The sequence below is a fragment of the Poecilia mexicana genome, unplaced genomic scaffold (assembly GCF_051168715.1).
Source record: "Poecilia mexicana isolate PSO_F unplaced genomic scaffold, ASM5116871v1 scaffold_12, whole genome shotgun sequence".
In the NCBI taxonomy this organism is placed as follows: Eukaryota; Metazoa; Chordata; class Actinopteri; order Cyprinodontiformes; family Poeciliidae; genus Poecilia; species Poecilia mexicana.
The window spans coordinates 25,186,020-25,203,874 of NW_028263381.1; the positions used below are offsets into that span (position 1 = coordinate 25,186,020).

At 35.6% G+C, this 17,855-nt stretch overlaps 1 protein-coding gene and 1 long non-coding RNA gene across 2 annotated transcripts; one reads left to right on the forward strand and one right to left on the reverse strand.

The window, feature by feature from the left end:
* Positions 1-2,428: 2,428 nt before the first annotated feature.
* On the reverse strand, positions 2,429-17,223 carry LOC106926761 (uncharacterized). The gene is made up of 3 exons (XR_001420148.2): positions 17,039-17,223; positions 15,800-15,865; positions 2,429-4,382 (listed from the first exon to the last, which is right to left on the reverse strand). It is a non-coding gene; the product is annotated as an uncharacterized LOC106926761 (long non-coding RNA).
* On the forward strand, positions 8,812-14,170 carry parm1 (prostate androgen-regulated mucin-like protein 1). The gene is made up of 4 exons (XM_015001857.2): positions 8,812-8,951; positions 10,065-10,832; positions 13,231-13,309; positions 13,383-14,170. Exons 1-4 carry the CDS (start codon positions 8,921-8,923, stop codon positions 13,462-13,464), a joined length of 960 nt encoding a protein of 319 aa, XP_014857343.2. The 5' UTR covers positions 8,812-8,920; the 3' UTR covers positions 13,465-14,170.
* Positions 17,224-17,855: the final 632 nt, after the last annotated feature.

Below are 17,855 nucleotides of genomic sequence, written 5' to 3' on the forward strand. Positions count from 1 at the left end.
ATATTCACTGAACTCCGATTCAATGCACTGCTTTGCATTCTGGGAGATGTAGGCAGCAGTTTTAAGGTTTCTCTTCAAAACGGCTTAAAAATAAACAACAGATTGAAAACTGTCGATTCACCAGTTTGGCATCAGACATTTAAAACAAAAATCTAATCAATAATTATCAATATCGGCTGATATGAAATACTTGTACTGTGAAAAGTCTGTCAGCCATATAGCATGGCCCTAAGCTAACACCATTAGCTATTTCTAACACAGTTAGCAGGAGCTAACACAACTAGCAGAACTTCATGCCATTAGCTAGAGCTAGCACCAGTAGCAGAAACTAGCATCATTAGCAAGATATAAAACTATTAGCAGAATCAAAACTGTCAATAGGAGCTAGCACCATTAGTAGAAGTAGCATCATTTGCTAGAGCTAACACCATTGGCATGAGTTAAAACCATTAGCTAGATCACCGTTAACAGGAGCTAAAGCCACTAGCAGGAGCTAACATCATTAGCAGAATCTAATGCCATTAGCTAACCTCATTATCAGGAGGTAACACTATATGTAGGAGCTAACGCTAATGTGACAATGAAACATCTTTAAGTTTTTAACAAACTGTTAACTCTTTGCAGCGCAGAAACCGGTTTTTGAAACCGACACGCTCCTTATCCTCCATTTAATCTTCCTCTTTTTTATTTCTCCTCATCATTTCTTCACAGTCTTCCATCTCAACACAATCCACTTCACACTGAAAGGATTAAACATTAATTATGGTGCAACAATTACTGTTCTGGCTGGCCGGCGCTAGCGCTGTTAGCACTTAGCTTACATAACCTGCCTCATCTGTCACAATAACACATTCGGCTGTACGATAAATTTATAGCGATAAACGATGATATTGTTGTTTTGAGACCAGATCAATGATGTATTGGCATAACGGTGCAAGGACACATTCAGAAAGATCAACAAACTTTAATTTAAATGAACATTTAACACTGGAACTGGAAGACATTTTAAATATTCAAATTAAATAAATAATAACAGAAACAATATGTCCTAGTTGAGACCGAAGCACTGGAAGAAACGATAAATCACGCAAATGGGAATGACTGAACTTATCATTTAATTTGATTAACTGATTTATCATTTATTGTGATAAATCAGTTAATCAGTGACAATATTTTGTCTGAATCTCTAAAAACTGTATTTTTACTGTTTATTTTTCACTCCTGAATAAAAAACGTTTCTCCAATAATCATTTCAATCAACTTTCCGCCTTGACATCAGAGCACTTTAAGCCATAACTTGGTGATTTTCTCCGACACGTCGGGAGGACATAACCTTTTTTAAACGTAAACATGAGAGCCGGAGTCGTTAGCGGGCGGAAAGCGGCCGCCCTCGCAGAAAGCGACGGCGGCAATCAGCAGGAGGAGGAAGAAGGGCCTGGAGAGCGGCGCTCGTCGGCGCTGAACAGCCTTTTGTGTCGCCTCTGATTGAGCCGCGACACTCAGAAGACGCTCGGTAATTGTGCTGCCGTCTCCGTTAGCGGCGTGTGGGTCCAGGAGAGCGCGGCCAAGTGATGGGAGTGTGTTTGTGCAAGTCAAGGGCCTGAAGATGTCGATGCAATGAGGCTCATCAGGAAAGCTGATTCCCATCAGAGGAGAAAACGTGACGATGGGGAATCTGAGGAGGAAAGAGCCAGTTGGCTGCAATAATCTGATTTTATTATAACAGAATGAAGAGATGATGCCAAACCCGACTTCTGCTGTGCAAAAGTCTTCATGCAGACACAATTAGAGAATCATTAAAAACTAAAACTAGCTAAAAAACTGAAGATTATATGGTGCATAGTTATAACAAAAAATAATAAATATTATGAATATTATAAAATAACTAGAATTATTGTATATAATCCTTACAAAATAATAAAAAATAATAGTAGTAGTTGAAGTAGTAATCATGATATAATAATTCTAATAGCCTTTAATATAATTATAACATGGTAATAATTGTTACAAAATAATAATATTATAAAATATAACAATTAAATGACAAAAAATTGTTAATATAATAATACTTAGTATTAGTATTATAAAATAACAGAAAATAATATTCATTAATATGATTACAAATTGGTCACAATTACATAAAATATTAAAGTATAATTATAAATTATGATTTAAAAAAATTATATTAAGAATATTAGTAGAAGTCACAATAATAATAAATTCTTATTGTTCTTAATTAGAAAATTATTATTATAAGAATAAATATATTTTTAAATGTAATCATTGTTAAGTCTGAGAAACTGAATAATAATGATAAAATTTTATTACATAAATGTAATAAAAATATTTTTAATAATCTTTTAATGTATTAGTGGAAAGTTTAGTGGAAGGAAAAAATGGAGTTATGACAAAAGTTCCCAGCAACATAGTTGATTATGGCAGCTTTTCTCAAGGACATCTTACAACAAAAAACGTTAATATTTAATCCAGTTTTTTTCTCTAAACAAACATTTATGTATTTATCTTCATATAAAATATGCAGGAATACTCATGTTTTTCCCTTCAAGCACTCAAGTGGTCATAACTCGTCTGAAGGATCTTTAAAGTTTAAATCTGGCAGTTTTAACGCTGATTTTCAGTCTAAACCTGATAATTATTATCATAGAAACATTTTAATTTGCTAAACTGCTTAATCTGGCCAATCAGTGGCTGATAAATCAGATCAAATCAGCAGAAAGTAAAGAAGCTTGGAGGCGATTTAAACAGACGGAGAGTTCAGTCCGACCTCCTTTCCTTTTGTGTTTCTGCTATTTTCTCTCAGTTTTCAGTCAGAACCCATCTGCCGATCACTGGGCCTTGCTTGTGGGTGGAAGAAGAAAACACGCAGCCTGTAGCGGGTCTGGGTCTCGTTTTGGTCTCGATCGTAAAGCTGTGGGCAGAAAGCCGCTACGTGTCGCTGAGAGCTGAATCCATACGGAGAGGAAGATTGGAAACTGGCAGCAAGGATCTATAAAACCATGAAAATAAAAAGTCCTGCCAAGATGGAGGATTTTTATTCAAACAAATAACTTAAATGAACTGTGAATATAAAATATCACAGTTTAAATGAGAAAATCATCACATTTAGCTACTGAATTGCTACTGAAAACATCACTAGTTGCTACATTCCTGTAAAAATGTTTTCGTTCTGACATTTCTTACAAATTTAGTCAAAGATACCCCAAGAAAATACAAAAAACTATTTTAAATTCATGAATAAATCAATAAAACAATCAATAGTGACCCAAACGAACCTGATTCTGAGTGAAATATTAATTTCCCACTAAACATAATAAACTAAATTTTCCCATTTTGGGAGAAAAATCTACAATTAGCTCTTTCTGATAAATGATAAAAAGTCTTTTACAACATGGAGGATGAATTCTGGCCTCACTCTGCTTTGCTTAATTATAAATGTCAGTAAATTGTGCTGAAATGACATTTCTATCAAATTTCAGTAAAATACTAATTTCATTAATAACATTCACTGTTAGCCAAATTAATGTTGGTTAGTAACTGAAACATCCACAAAGGTCACTGTCATAACTTAACACTGAACGAAGTAGTTATAAATAAAATTGACTTAAATTCAGTAAATCTTCCTGAAATTTACTGAATTTCAGGAAAATAAAATTTATTGGTGGATAATATTAATTGTTAAACAACAATTAATGTTTTTAACTAACATTAATTGTTGGTTAATGACTGAAAAATTAACAGTGATCAACTGAAATATATTGAACCTGAAAAAAGTAGTAATAAATAAAGAAAATACTAAAACTAAAGAAAATCAGACATTTTCATGTTTGGGGGGTTAAAGGTGCCCATCATGGCCCTCTGGTAAATTTGGACTAGAACCGCCACTGCACAGAGGTCTTTGTTTTTTTTTTTGTTTTTTTAAAGTAGCTGAAGTTAATTTGACTCGTTTCTAGGAGATGAAACTTTTAGTTGTTGTGGCTTCTTTAATGTATGGCTGATCTATGGAGCTCCAATCAGGCCTACATTTCTAAAGTCTGACGGGAGATTTCCATGTGTTTATTTATGAATCAAGTGATTTAGAAGGAGAATTTAACCAAAATCTGAGACGTAAACATGATCTTTTTCCAGCTTAAGAAGGTTGAAAACGTCTAAAAACATTCAGACTGAGTGTAAATAAAGCCTGACCTATGGAAGATGCCAACATGCCGGCGTTCCTGTCATTCACAGGTCTCTGCTCATTTGTGACATCTGGTCAGATCTGCAGTGGGAAACAGACGGTGACTCCCACCGCCACCATCTGCCTGCGTGAAAATGGGCCGCCGCGGGTTGCCAGGTCTGCACCACATCCAGCCGATCGCAGGACACTTTGTGTTTTAGAAAGAAACAAATAAGAGCGAAAAATCAGTGAAGGAGCTGAAGAAAATGAAACAAGTCATTAGAAACGTAACTAGATAGTTTTCAGTTGCTGTTTTTCACCATCATTTATCCTCAGGTTTTGATCTGCAGTCTCAGAATTCTGACTTTTTAAAAATTATGACGATTTTCTCAGAATTTTGACTTTATTCTTAGTGTTATTTTTTCAGTGGTCCTAATCCTCTTTACTGTATGTAATAAGTACAAAGTTTAAACTTTCTAATTTAATGACTGAAATAAACTTACCTGTTAGTTGCTGCTGTATCTATTTCCCACAAAATTCCGCAATTTAATATTTAGAAAATTAACTTTTTGATTCTTAGAAAAATTTGCTTTTCAGTACAAAGTTTAGGGTATTTGGGAATATTGAATTTGGTTTATTTCATAAAGCTGCAATGGAAACACTTTTTTTTCACATAATGAATCATAAGATAAACAACATGATGTTACTTCTGACAGAAACTATAAAGCAGACGACAGGAAGTAGTTGGATGATTTTTACTGACTTGTTGCATAAACAAGATTCTCCATGTGTGATTTTAGTCGAATTTCTTATTGCAAAATTGTGTTTTTTCCAGAAAACTTACATTTGTAATGGAAACGCAGTGAGTGATCTCGTAATTTATTCAATTTATTAAAGAGAAATATCTGTAAAGAGCTTTAGTCTTGAACAGAGATGATAATTAGATTTTTCCTGGCAGATTTCTGGAAACAGAAACATTTGAAGAAATTTCCTCAGCATGCCGTTTATTCTCTTTCTTGTAGTTGTATCTCTGCCCAGCAGCTGTTCGCTGATCATCGTCCTCGACCCCAATCTACTCCGAGACCTCGGCAACGTCATCGGATCTGAAGCTGAAAATTTAAATACGGCCGAGTTCTGGAGACCCGAAACGTTCCCGATTGATCCGATATGTCAGCTTATCCGACGGTCCAGGCTGCAGCCGCTGCACCAGGCGTCACTGTCACCCCATCAATATAAATGCAAATCCTACAATCTGGTGAGGGCCGCGTGGATTACGACTGGCAGACAGTCGCCTGTCTGTGAAAACACGGTGAAAGGTCAGCGGCTCGTTAAGTTTGGCTGCAACGCGGTGAATTTAGAGGCAGACAGGTGAGCCGCCGTCTGACCTTAAAGTGCAAACGTTTCCGAGGATCTTTTCTTGACATTTTTACCCGTCTGAAACACGAATACGTCAGAGGTTCACTTGAACAGTTCCATGAAGATTTTACAAGAAACCAGGAGCAAAACTGAACATGCAGCCGATGCAACTCTAACAGGTTGGACACAGTTTTGTTTTTACAACCATCTTCTGACTTTAAATTACGTTTCTTTTGTTTTTGTTGCTGTTTATGCCATGCTGCACATCATTGGTTCATTCATCTCTGGAATTATTAAACTAATGAAATACTTTGAAGATGATTTTGATATTAAATATCTAGCTTGGCGCTACAAGCTCAGCTTGCTAACTAAACATTTAGCATAGAGAAACATTTAGCATGCTAACTATTTATTTTGGAGCTAAATATTTAGCTTTCTAAGTATTTAGTTTTTTAATTAAATATCTAATATTTGACTGTGATATTTATAACCTTATAAGATAGCAAAAATATGACTTTGAAAAGTAAACCTAGTTCTTCCTTTCTGAAATGCTAAAATTACCCAAATGCTGTTAATTTTTAATGTGTAACTTTACACCCCATAAAATGAGGCTTAGAAACCTTAGAACTGTTTACCAGCACGGTGGAGAAAGCATCATGCTGTGGGCTTATTTCATTGCCCACAGTGTCTCATTGTGTCTCTGCTGCAAAAGTGGTCAGCGTGAATCTTTCAAAGTGCAACTTTTGTTTTTAGAACAATTAAATCTGCTTGAAAACTGATGAGTTAAGTCTTTATCATACCCATGATGAAGACTTTCTCGTTCGGTTTCTCTTTCCAGCCACATGTGAACTGAATGTATTGTTTGCAGTAAAAAATTGACTCCAGAGTCTTTAAATTTGTGTCCAAATGGAGCCGTTTGGTTCAGACAAAACCCAGCGGAGGCTCGGCCTCAGCTTCAATCAAACAGTCTGTTTAAATTGCAGACCTTTCCCCACTTCAGAGATAATTACCCCCATTATTCTATTGATCAAGTGGCACCTGAAAATCCCTTTAATGTTTTACTCTCTTTGTGTTCGGAGCAGCTACGGAGCAGCTTGTGTCGTAAAAAGCAAAGGAATATTTTTAAAAATGGAGATTCACCTGCATGCAGGTTTTCCTGCTGAGCCTCTGGTACCGATAGATAAAGTCTCACAACCTGCCTGGAACAAACGTCTCAAACCCTGCAGAGGTTTGCGATCGCCTCATTGGTTTTGCTAACAAATTCATTAATTAGGCAATCAGACAGAAATTAGAGGTCACTGCATGAGGGGTCAATTATTCTCATCTCCTGCTGGGGTGAAGATAAACTTCTTCCTGTGACCTGCAGCAGTAAAATCAACACTGACAGCCAACACACTACTATGAATTCAAAGCCAATTTTGTCCTTTTTAAGTTTTTAAACTTAACTTTGTGTGTCTGTGAAAACACTTTCAGTGATTTCTGCCTTCCTATTTATTTAAAATCTATGAATATCTTTGCTACAATCTGTGTCAACACTTTAAACTGACTTTTAAGAGACAGTTTGAAGAATGAGAGTCCAGAATATTTGGTCTTATTGTGACCAAAGTTGCAACATTTGTTACATTTTCAGCATCAAAAGATTTGAATCCTTTGTGCAACCTGTTCCCCTCCTGGCCTGTGGGGGCGCTGCACCAGAAACCACTGAAGGAAACGACAAGAAAACCTCTGAAGACACTGAGCACAAATTCCTTCTTCACCAAATGGAAGCAAAAATGGAGCAGCATCAAATTTTAGCAGTTGGAGGATTTCTCTTTTGTCTTTGGTAAAAAAAAAAAAAAATCCATTCTTCCTGCTAGCGCTAAGCTAACGCCTTTTTTTGGCCGGTTTTACCCAGAATGCCCTGCGATTTAGACAAATTTCACAACAGCTCTGCTTGGTTGCTTCAATCAGACTCTCGTTCCAGTTCGGTTGGAGAGGTGTGAACGTGTAATTGGATAAAAAAGTGGTTTGAATAAGCTTTCAGACTGGAGACCGCTCCAAAAGCAGGAAGTGAACTATAGCGCAGGGCATTCTGGGTAAATACAACCAAAACAAACACACTAGCCAAGCGCTAGCAGGAGAAATAAAAATCCTCCAACTGCTAAAATCTGACAAACCACCCTGTTTGTTTACATTTTGTGAAAGAATGAAGTTTTGCTCAGTGTCCTTTTTGGAGGTTTTTTGTTTCCTTCGGTGGTTCTTGGTGCAGCGCCCCCACAGGTGAGGAGGGGAACAGGCTTTTCAGAGTTTGGTCGGTTTGACTCAGTTCAGTGTGAATGTTAACCGCAGCATCTGATCAGAGCAGGAACAAATCCTTCAGTCCTACATAAACTGTTGACTCCATTTAGTTACAGTAAAGCCAACCTGGGTGGAAAGAGACGAGGTCTGGTGAGACCAGATCAAATTTTCTGTTGGTAAACTTCAATTCTCTGGAATCTTTCTGAGGATTATCGCATGGTTTAAAAAAAGGGCTTAATGTGATTATTAATGGATTTGTTTTAACGTGTTACATTGTAGGCTTTCAAAATGAACACTTTCTGTTACTGTAATGAATCGCAAAGCAGGGCGTATTTCATAGGAACATGCTGCCCCCTGCTGGACTGTTTTATACAGGAAGGCAAGAAACTTTCAAATAAGCCACAAAATAAATAAAGAGAAAATAAAATGGTTAAAAAATTAGTAAATAAACTAAATAAATAAGAGGAAATAAAACTAAATAAATAAATAAGAAATATAACTAAATAAATAAAAAAAACAAAATAAAATTGAAAATAAATAGGAAATAAAACTGTAAATAAATGAGGAAATGCAAAAAATAAAATTGAAAATAAAGACTACAGATTAAGGTTATTCATTCATTTGTTCATTCAATAAATGGTGTACTTGTCCTTTAAGTGTCACCTGCTGCAGTTCCTGAATGTAAAAGCTTGTGCTGCCCTCTGCTGGCGGATGAATGTAATTACAACTCAGATGCTGCTGCTGGCTCAACATTTCATCACAAAACACTAAACATTTATGAGAATTGTATAACCGTGGCTCTTAAAAATAACAGTTATAAAAATAAAAACGACTTATATTCTGTTTTATAATATATCTCAGTTATTAAACTCCAGATGCTTTAACCAGAACATGGGGCCTAAAAATAAAGCAACCACAGGCTGTCACCTCTAACAGCTTCCTGAACGCGGACCGGGCCGCCCTCTGAGCTCTGACTCAGTCAGCGGTACCGCCCCCCCCTCTGTGTTCGGCTCATATATAACCAGAACCAGAACCGGCTCCAGGCAGGGAACCGCTCAGACGTCCAGAGGGAGCAAAGATCAGCGGCTCAGACGTCCAGGAAGATAAAACAAGATGAGGCTCATTCTGCAAACGCTGATAACATGTAAGTCATCCGCTCTGTTATCAGCTCACCCAGATACCTGGATAATATTCAGGTTAATTAGTTTAAATGTTTAAATGATGCGGAAAACTATCATGCACCCTGATCTCCTCAGCTGTTTTCAAAAAGATTAAAGTTAAAGAAAGTTTAAATTATAACCTGGATTTCCTGGAGGGAAGCTCCACAGTTCAAAGGTTTTCTCAATGATTGATTGATTGATAAACAGTAACCACTTTAACTAAACCGGCGGAGGCTGGAGGGAAAACGTTGGTTTGTGGTTTTTAATGGCAGGAAGAGTTTTTAGACAGATTTAGAGGCAAAAAAAAAAAAGTTTTATCAGTTTGAAAAACAATTTCAGACCAAACTGTCTGAGAGAGAAACTCTCAGCAGCGTCAGACCGGATCTCAGTTTCCACTTCCTGCACACCAACGCGGCGTGTCGAAGAAAAACATCAGCGTGGTTTTAGTTACAGAACGAAGCAAAACCTGAAGAAACTCCCTAAAAAAACTTTTTAAAGGGTGAAAACTAAAAATGTGATAAGTTTTACTGGACGATAAAACTGTTCCAGAAATTATTGTGATAAATGGTAATATTGTTGTTTTGACTCCATTTTCAATCTGCTTCACATCTTTGCAACCATTTTGCAAAGAAACAAACAAAACTATGACAAAGGATTAAGAAAAATGTTTTTAAAAAGTAAGAAAGTGATAATATTCCAAGAATAAAGTCAAAGTCATATTTTAATGGAAGTTTTCATACATAAAAAATACAATCTGGAGTTCCACAGGGCAGCTGTTTGGACCTTTTCCGTTTTCATCATCAAACTCCAGGATAAGTTGAACAAAATAAACAAAATGTGTCAACTGTTGCTGATTTCACAACTATGGATGATGTTTTTTGATGTAAAGCTCTTTGAGTTTCTGGAATGTTCTACACAGATTACAGATTATGTAAAACTAACCAATGGGAATTGTGTTTTTCTTGACTGGTTTTGATTTTTAAATGGTTTTACGTCTCAAAATATAGAATATTGTAGAGAAACTGCTGCACTGTGAACCATAAGAGGCGAGATGTAGAGTGGAAAAAGACTGAAGTGTCGTTTGTGTGGAATTACAGGTCTGCTGTTATCAGCATCTTCATCAACAACAACAATGACACCAACAACGACAACAAAGACACCACCAACGACAACAAAGACACCACCAACGACAATGACAACAAAAACACCACCACCAACAACAATGACAACAAAAACACCAACGACACCACCAACAACCACACCACCACCAACGACAATGACAACAACAACACCACCACCAACAACCACACTACCACCAACAACAATGACAACAAAAACACCAACGACACCACCAACAACCACACCACCACCAACGACAATGACAACAACACCACCACCAACGACAGCTAAAGCAACACCACCAACGACAACAGCATCTATACCTTCGTCAACTGAGTTCAGCTCATCAGCCACATCATCTCAAACTGAGATCAGCACTACGGCCATTTCTGCATCTTCATCACCACCATCATCGTCCACAGCAACATCAAGCACCACGGATACGACCGTCATCCACACAACCGTTCAAGTAACGAACTCCGTCAACCAATCAACAACCACCATAACCGAAACCAGCAGCATCTCTACTGGCTCCACAACCAGTAAAAAGGCCTCAGAACCACCAACGTCCACCGGAGCCCCGACCACCAGGCCTGATGCTGCTTCTACCGGCAGACCGATGTCCACCGGCGCCCCGACCACCAGGCCTGGTACTCCCTCTACCGGCAGCCCTACGTCCACTAAAGGCCCCAGCAGAAGTCCGCCGCCGGATCAGGAGGGACAGCAGTCAAAGGCGCTGAGCCCAGGTAGGCAGAGCCACCATTTTACTTTTTATTCTTTTGGAATTTTTTGTGACATTTTTCCTCATTATGCTCCTTCCAAAATCAATATATAAAAGAAAAAAATAGTTAATTGACCTGAATTGTGCACCTGCTTGTGAAAAATCAAAATTTTCAGAGTTTTGATGTTGATTTGGAGGCTGAATCTGTGGTCTGATGCAACACTGGAGTTAAAACTTTTGAAATCGGGGAACGTTTCCCAAACTGAAGGGCTCAGAAGCTGGTAAGACTCTGAGAGGTCATTTAGAGTCTGGATAGCCAGATGTCTGGAATTCAGGTCAAGGTGAAACTCAGATGGGGATTTCCTTTTGAGATTATAATCTGTTAAAATGTCAGATTTTTCCATCACAGTTTAAAAAATCCAGTCAAATATTTCAGTAATACACCCCCTGAGTAGAAGTAGAAATTATTACGTTGGGTTTTGAGTGAAATTATTATTGGAATGATTTTATTAGGGCTCCAACGTACATTTTTTAAAATTATAAATATGTTTTCAATAAGTTTTATTACAAAATAACTTACTTAATTTTATAAAAACAAATTTTTCTTGTAATTTTAAGACGTTCGTCTGGTAAAATTGCGTCTTTATTCTGCTAATATTGTGACTATATTCTTGTCAATAAATAAAAATCCTCATCGCTCAACTCAGAAGTTGATGATTGAAATAAAAGCCACTTTTTAAAAACATTTTCTGTCATTTGATGTTGTTTTAACAGATATGTTTCAGAATAAAGGACTTTCTGACATTTAGCAGCTAAAACACATTAATAAAAACCTTTTCAGAATCTGATGGCTCCATGTTTCATGCAGTCGTTGTGAAACGTTTTCATCTGTCCCACTTCTGCCCTCATAATGTGAAAAAGTTCCTGCTGTGGTTAATATGTGAACCGATTTCTTCTCTCACTTCCTCGTTTACCTTCAGCGACTTCTTCATCAGATTTACAAACAAACTGAAAAAAATGTTTTTTTAGTAACTGCTCTTCCTCTTTGGTTGGAAAATCAGTTACGGAAATAATTCTGACTTTCTCTGCAAACGTTTTGATTCTGCTGCTTAAAATTTCATCTGTTTGCCATGGAGCCGATAAATAAAAGATAAATAAAAAAATCCAGGTGTTGCCTCACCTGTAGCGTTTATTAGCTTCCATCATGGTGGAGGTAATAAATGTGACTCAGAAGCTTTATGGTTTCACGAGAGTCAACTCCGGGTTTAGTTTCAGGTATATTCAGGAAATAAACAAAAAGTTTTTAACAGAATTAAACATGAAATTAAAAAAGCTAAATGCTAAATGTTATAGTGCAATAATGATATATGTGTCATTTAAAATGTGAGTCTTCTGGTGTATTTGAGTTAAAAGAAGGATTGAGAACAATTTATATTTTATTGTTTTCTCTTTAAAAAAAAAACAATGAATAGAGAATATTGCATATACTAATATTTTATTTAAATATTAAGAATATTTTACTTAAATGTTTTTAAAATTGAAAAATATATATTTCATCCTCACTTTAAGAAAAAAATAAATAAAAATACAATATTCCAAGTTTTTCATATTTAAAACATTTTAAAATAAAATAAAAAATTAGGGTTTTTTTATTAAAAAAGAAATAAATCTTCATGTTTCCTTTGCCTAACTTTTCTTCTTACATTTAAAAATTATACATTTTTAAAAAATATCTAAAGAGAGGGGACAACATATTTTATTTTTGTATTATTTCCTTTATTTTTTTAAAAATAAGAGAAAAATTCATTTGTTCTTATTTTCTAGAGAAGAAAAATGTAAAGAAAATTATGTAGATTCATGTTTTCATATTTTAAAAATAATAATTTAGAAAGAGAAAACATTACCTTTTGAAACAAAAAATACATTTTATTATAAAAAGTATATTTAATTAAGATTTTTATTACATTATAAACAGTATAAATACATTAAAAAGAGAACATTATGTTTATTTATTTACATAAAATAAAAGAGAGAGAGAATAGTTCATGTATCAGATGAAGCTTTTATTGTTGTTTCCTTTTATTGTTTTCCTATTCATTTCAAAGTTCAAAGGTCAATTTTGTCTGACCTGCTGGAAGAGGGAATTATCTGAAGGTCATGGTTCACTGACTGTCTGAACAATCCGATGACTTCATATTTTTATCATGTATCTGATTTTTTATGAAGAAACTCTGAATTTCTGTCTGAAACGCTCTGAGCACAAACACAAAAACATTTTTAAAACATGAAACTTTGCGATTCTTTAAGCCAAAAAACAAATAAATGCTTATATTTAATCCAACATGGATCCTGTTTTTGCCTCTAATTGGGTTAATAATTAGACGTTTTCCTAGCAGAGGCGTTTAAATCTGATCTGTCTGCAGGAAGCGTCGTCGTCATCGTGGTTGTTTTCCTGCTGCTGGTTCTGCTGGTGCTGGGAGGATTATACCAGCACAAGATCAGGTCAGGACCAAACAGTGATAAAACACTAAATCACCTTTATTCTCATTAATCATCTCTGTGTTGGTGTTTGCAGACGGACGTCGTACGGCCCCCTGCTGGACAGCCATGAACACGGCTCTTTGGGAAACTTCACCAACCCCATGTACGACCCCTGATGACCCCTGATGACCCTTGATGACCCCTGACGACCCCGGGCAAATCTAAAATCTTGCACTCTGAGCCGTTTGTAAAGACAGATTATAAACGTCTCTGCTTTAGAAACACTGGTTAAATGGCGTTTTTTGTGTTTGTGGAGTTCAGAACAACATTTTTAATGTTTTTTCCACTGAAAGTTGAAGTAGGAATTATGAGCTGCATGAAAAAGGCAAAAAAAGAACAAAAATAGCATCAAAAAACAATAATTTAATTATTTTTAGCAGGGAATTTATATTGTTTTTACATAAATATTGTCAATTTTCCTTGCAGTTCTTGCAGCTACATGAGTTACTTTAAACAAAACTGAGATAAAAAGAAATGAACTAAAAACTAATTAGTTAAATTCAGTTTTTAGTGACAGTATTTATTATTCAACACATTGTGTTTAACAATGGTGAATATTTTAAAATCAAACTAAGAATTTCTGTTTTATATCTTACTATTTGCATTATTGTGACTTTAAAAATCAAATAGACAAATTCATGTTTAAGTTAATTGTAATTTTGTGTTTCTGTTTATTTTCAGATTTTTTTGTTTTAAATATTTACATCAGTTTGGTTTGTAATTTTTAATCGTTGCTGATTTGTGTGAAGAATAATTTTGTTTTGATTCTGTGAAATTAAATTGTTTAACTAAAAATAGTGATTAAAACAATAATGTGAAAAAGTTTATTTTTTCTTCTTTTGATGTGGTGAATTAAAATGGTTTCGTAATCAGAAAACAGTCTAACCAGCTGAATAAGTTATTAAAAATACAGTGAAAAGTGGGGAGATTAATAACTAAACAGTTTGTTTTCAGATATCAGATTAAAAATGAACCTCATAAAATATTTCATAATCAGAGCATTAAGTCATAAATACGATGCTAACAACAAGCTAGCTGGCTAACCTATTAGCTGGCTAGTCAGCTCGCTGCCAAATTAGCTTGTTGCTAAGTTAGCTACCTGCTAACAATGTGTCTTGCTAACTGGACAGATTCAGCATTTTTCTCTCTCTAAAAGATAATCCTGCAGAAAACACTTCGGCCATCTTGACCTGAATATTGACGACACCTGGATGATAACGCACAAAAATGATCAAAGACACACCAGCATGTTTATCTTTAAACAGCTCAATAACAAAAGCAATAAAGTTTTACAGTGTTCTAGTAAAAACCTGGTTTAAACCTGATTAAAATGCTTTGGTTTGACCTTAACAGGCTGTTCATGCTGGAAAATCCCCCAGTTTGGTTGAACTGAACCAGTTCTGCAAAAATCCTCCACAAGGATGTGAAAACCTCTTATTGTCCGTTAACACAACGAAGACATGATGGCACCAGGGTTGGCCCAGTGAATTATGTGTCCAGTTTGGATCACTTTTTCCCCTTAATAAAGACATTTAGTAGATTTTCATGTTTACTCTGGTTATCTTCTAACTTTGTTTGATGATCTGAAACATTTAAGTGAGACAAAAAGCAAAAACAGATAAATCTGTATTTTTTCACAGCACTGCGAAAGAAAAGTATTTGTTTAGTCATTTTAAAATTCAAAAACCAATTCTTAAATAACATTTTTAAAACAAACTTTGGCTTTGTTACAAAAACCAAAGGGTTAAACTATATTTTGTACCTAATAATGCCCTTAAAACGTGTTATTTATCTGTAAAATATGCTGAAAAAGTGTCCATCTAAGCTTTCAGGTCAGATTTGCTCCTTTTGGGCCCCAAATCCTCCAGGGGGTCTCAAATGAAGAATCTTGAAAGGAGTCGTTTTTATTCAACCCACTCAATTTGTCGCCATTACTGGGCAGCAGTAATTACAGAGGGAGCAGATTCTCATGCTACGCTGTCATTATCAGGCCCTGAATAGTCCATCCTGTGTGTGTCCATATGGTTCCTTTATAATTACACAGCAGGAAGGGCGGACCGATACCAACGGTAGTAACATCTGGACCGGCTAAGTTCATATATAAGGATTTAAATAAGTGAATTAATACAGATTGAATTATTTATTCAGCTGTTTTTCATTTATTCTAACACTCCTTCCTGATCAAATACAGTTTTGAATCTACCCTCAGAAATATTGTCATTTTTTTGTTCAAATACTGATTGACATAAAAAATATATACATTTTTAGAACCAAGCAGACTTTTAGATTTGCAATAATAACAGTCAAAATATGCTAATATTTCTCTGGCCTTTCTGAGTTTTCTGTTTTTCCACTCATGTTTATTTCAAACATTTAAAACTCTTTATTTATCAGTAAATTTTGCCACGTTTGCAAGGATTTCTCTTTGTGGTTGGACTGTGTGAAACTCACCAAACCCTGTCAACGCCGAGCAGCTTTTGGTGGAGGCAGTATCATGGTCGGGGCCAAACCACCTCACTGGAAAAAAACAAGGGGTTGTTATTAATGGAGACAATCAGAGATGCAAAGATATTCAGATCTACAAGCTAAATATGCTGTTAGCAATCGACAAATGTAGCCTCATACTTAGCTTAACTAAAAAATATGAAGTTATCAAGCTAAATATTTAGCTATGAGCTAAGTATTTACCCAGCAAGCTAAATAACAAAATATGTAGTTAGTTTGCTAATGAAATATTTAAGTTTTCATTTTTGACTGTAACTTTAGTTTAATTAAGTACATTATTAGATTTTATGCAATTTATCCAAACAGCAGCAAACAAGACATATTAAGGCCATTTAAATGTAACATAGTTTGGAAATAAAATGGTTTTCCAAGCAACAAAGAAAATAAAGTCTAATTTTCCTACTAAGTGATTGGACAACAACCTGTCAGCAGCGTGTAGGAAGCTGAAAGCTGTTAGCTGAAAGCTGTTAGCTGCTAGCTGAAAGCTGTTAGCTGAAAGCTGTTAGCTAAAAGCTGTTAGCTGAAAGCTGTTAGCTGAAAGCTGTTAGCTGCTAGCTGAAAGCTGTTAGCTGAAAGCTGTTAGCTAAAAGCTGTTAGCTGAAAGCTGTTAGCTGTTAGCTGAAAGCTGTTAGCTGCTAGCTGTTAGCTGTTAGCTGAAAGCTGTTAGCTAAAAGCTGTTAGCTGAAAGCTGTTAGCTGTTAGCTGAAAGCTGTTGGCTGAAAGCTGTTAGCTGTTGGCTGAAAGCTGTTGGCTGAAAGCTGTTAGCTGTTGGCTGAAAGCTGTTAGCTGCTAGCTGTTAGCTGTTAGCTGAAAGCTGTTAGCTAAAAGCTGTTAGCTGAAAGCTGTTAGCTGTTAGCTGAAAGCTGTTGGCTGAAAGCTGTTAGCTGTTGGCTGAAAGCTGTTAGCTGTTAGCTGAAAGCTGTTGGCTGCTAGCTGAAAGCTGTTAGCTGAAAGCTGTTAGCTGTTGGCTGCTAGCTGTTGGCTGCTAGCAGGTGCGGGGCAGTAAATGTTGACTCCTGTGTGGTTTGCAAACAGAACGGAAACTGTTGTCTGAACCAACGTTTCATTTCAAGAGAAAAAAACCCTCAAAAGTTTCACTTTCTGTCCGTCTGAAACTCTGCGGCTGACTTCACTAAGTTTTATAAAAACATTCGCATCAAGCAGGAATAGATGAGGCACCATTACCCGTCCTGAGTTCGTCCATCAACGGGACCATATCGGGTCCAGTTCTGGTCCAGTTCGGCCGCTTTAGAAACATACAGCCGACTAGTTTTCTTTATCACATGATAAACAACTATACATATAACAAAATCAAAGAGGTGCTTTAAAAATATCAATTTGGAGCAGTTAAGACCAAACTGAGTGTTTTGTTTCTGAAAATGGAGTAGTAATTTCTGTCACCACTAGAGGTCAGTAAACATCAACGTTCCTGAACCTGGAAACTCGATTTTAGCCAAATAAAATTAAATGAAACTTTTACCTGAATGTGTTTACGGCAGTTAAAATAACATACTGGTTTTCCTTTGTGCTAAATAAAACCTTTCAAAGGTAAAATTATTTCTCTTATTATTTTGCTTAGTTACATTTAACTCTGTGAAAACTACCACAATAAAAACATGAATCTCCAGCATTTTCATGAAAAAGGTATTGATTTAATAAAGAAAATATACATACAGGAGCAAGCCAAACATTTAGCTAGCTAAATATTAAATTACCAAGATAAATATTTAGCTCCAATCTGAATATTTATCTACAAATTATTTATTTAGCTAGCAAGCTAAATATTTAGCAAAATATTTAGTGTGAAATTGGGACATTTATAAATAAATTAACAAAGTGAAAGTGTGTGATGTATTAAATATATATGCAGTAAGCACATGATATTCTAGACCATTGCATTGGGGAATTTACGTTATTTATAAAAGTGTTTTATTCAAATAACAATGTTAATGTGACACTTTTACTGGGGTGTGATCTTTTAATTTGACAGAACTGAGAGGAT

What these genes read in the sequence shown, in the direction of transcription:
- parm1 (XM_015001857.2), top strand. Translation starts at nt 8,921, where the DNA reads ATGAGGCTCATTCTGCAAACGCTGATAACAT. An exon ending in GTCAAAGGCGCTGAGCCCAG is followed by an intron (nt 10,833 to 13,230) that starts GTAGGCAGAGCC and finishes ATCTGTCTGCAG; the next exon opens with GAAGCGTCGTCGTCATCGTG. An exon ending in TTATACCAGCACAAGATCAG is followed by an intron (nt 13,310 to 13,382) that starts GTCAGGACCAAA and finishes TGGTGTTTGCAG; the next exon opens with ACGGACGTCGTACGGCCCCC.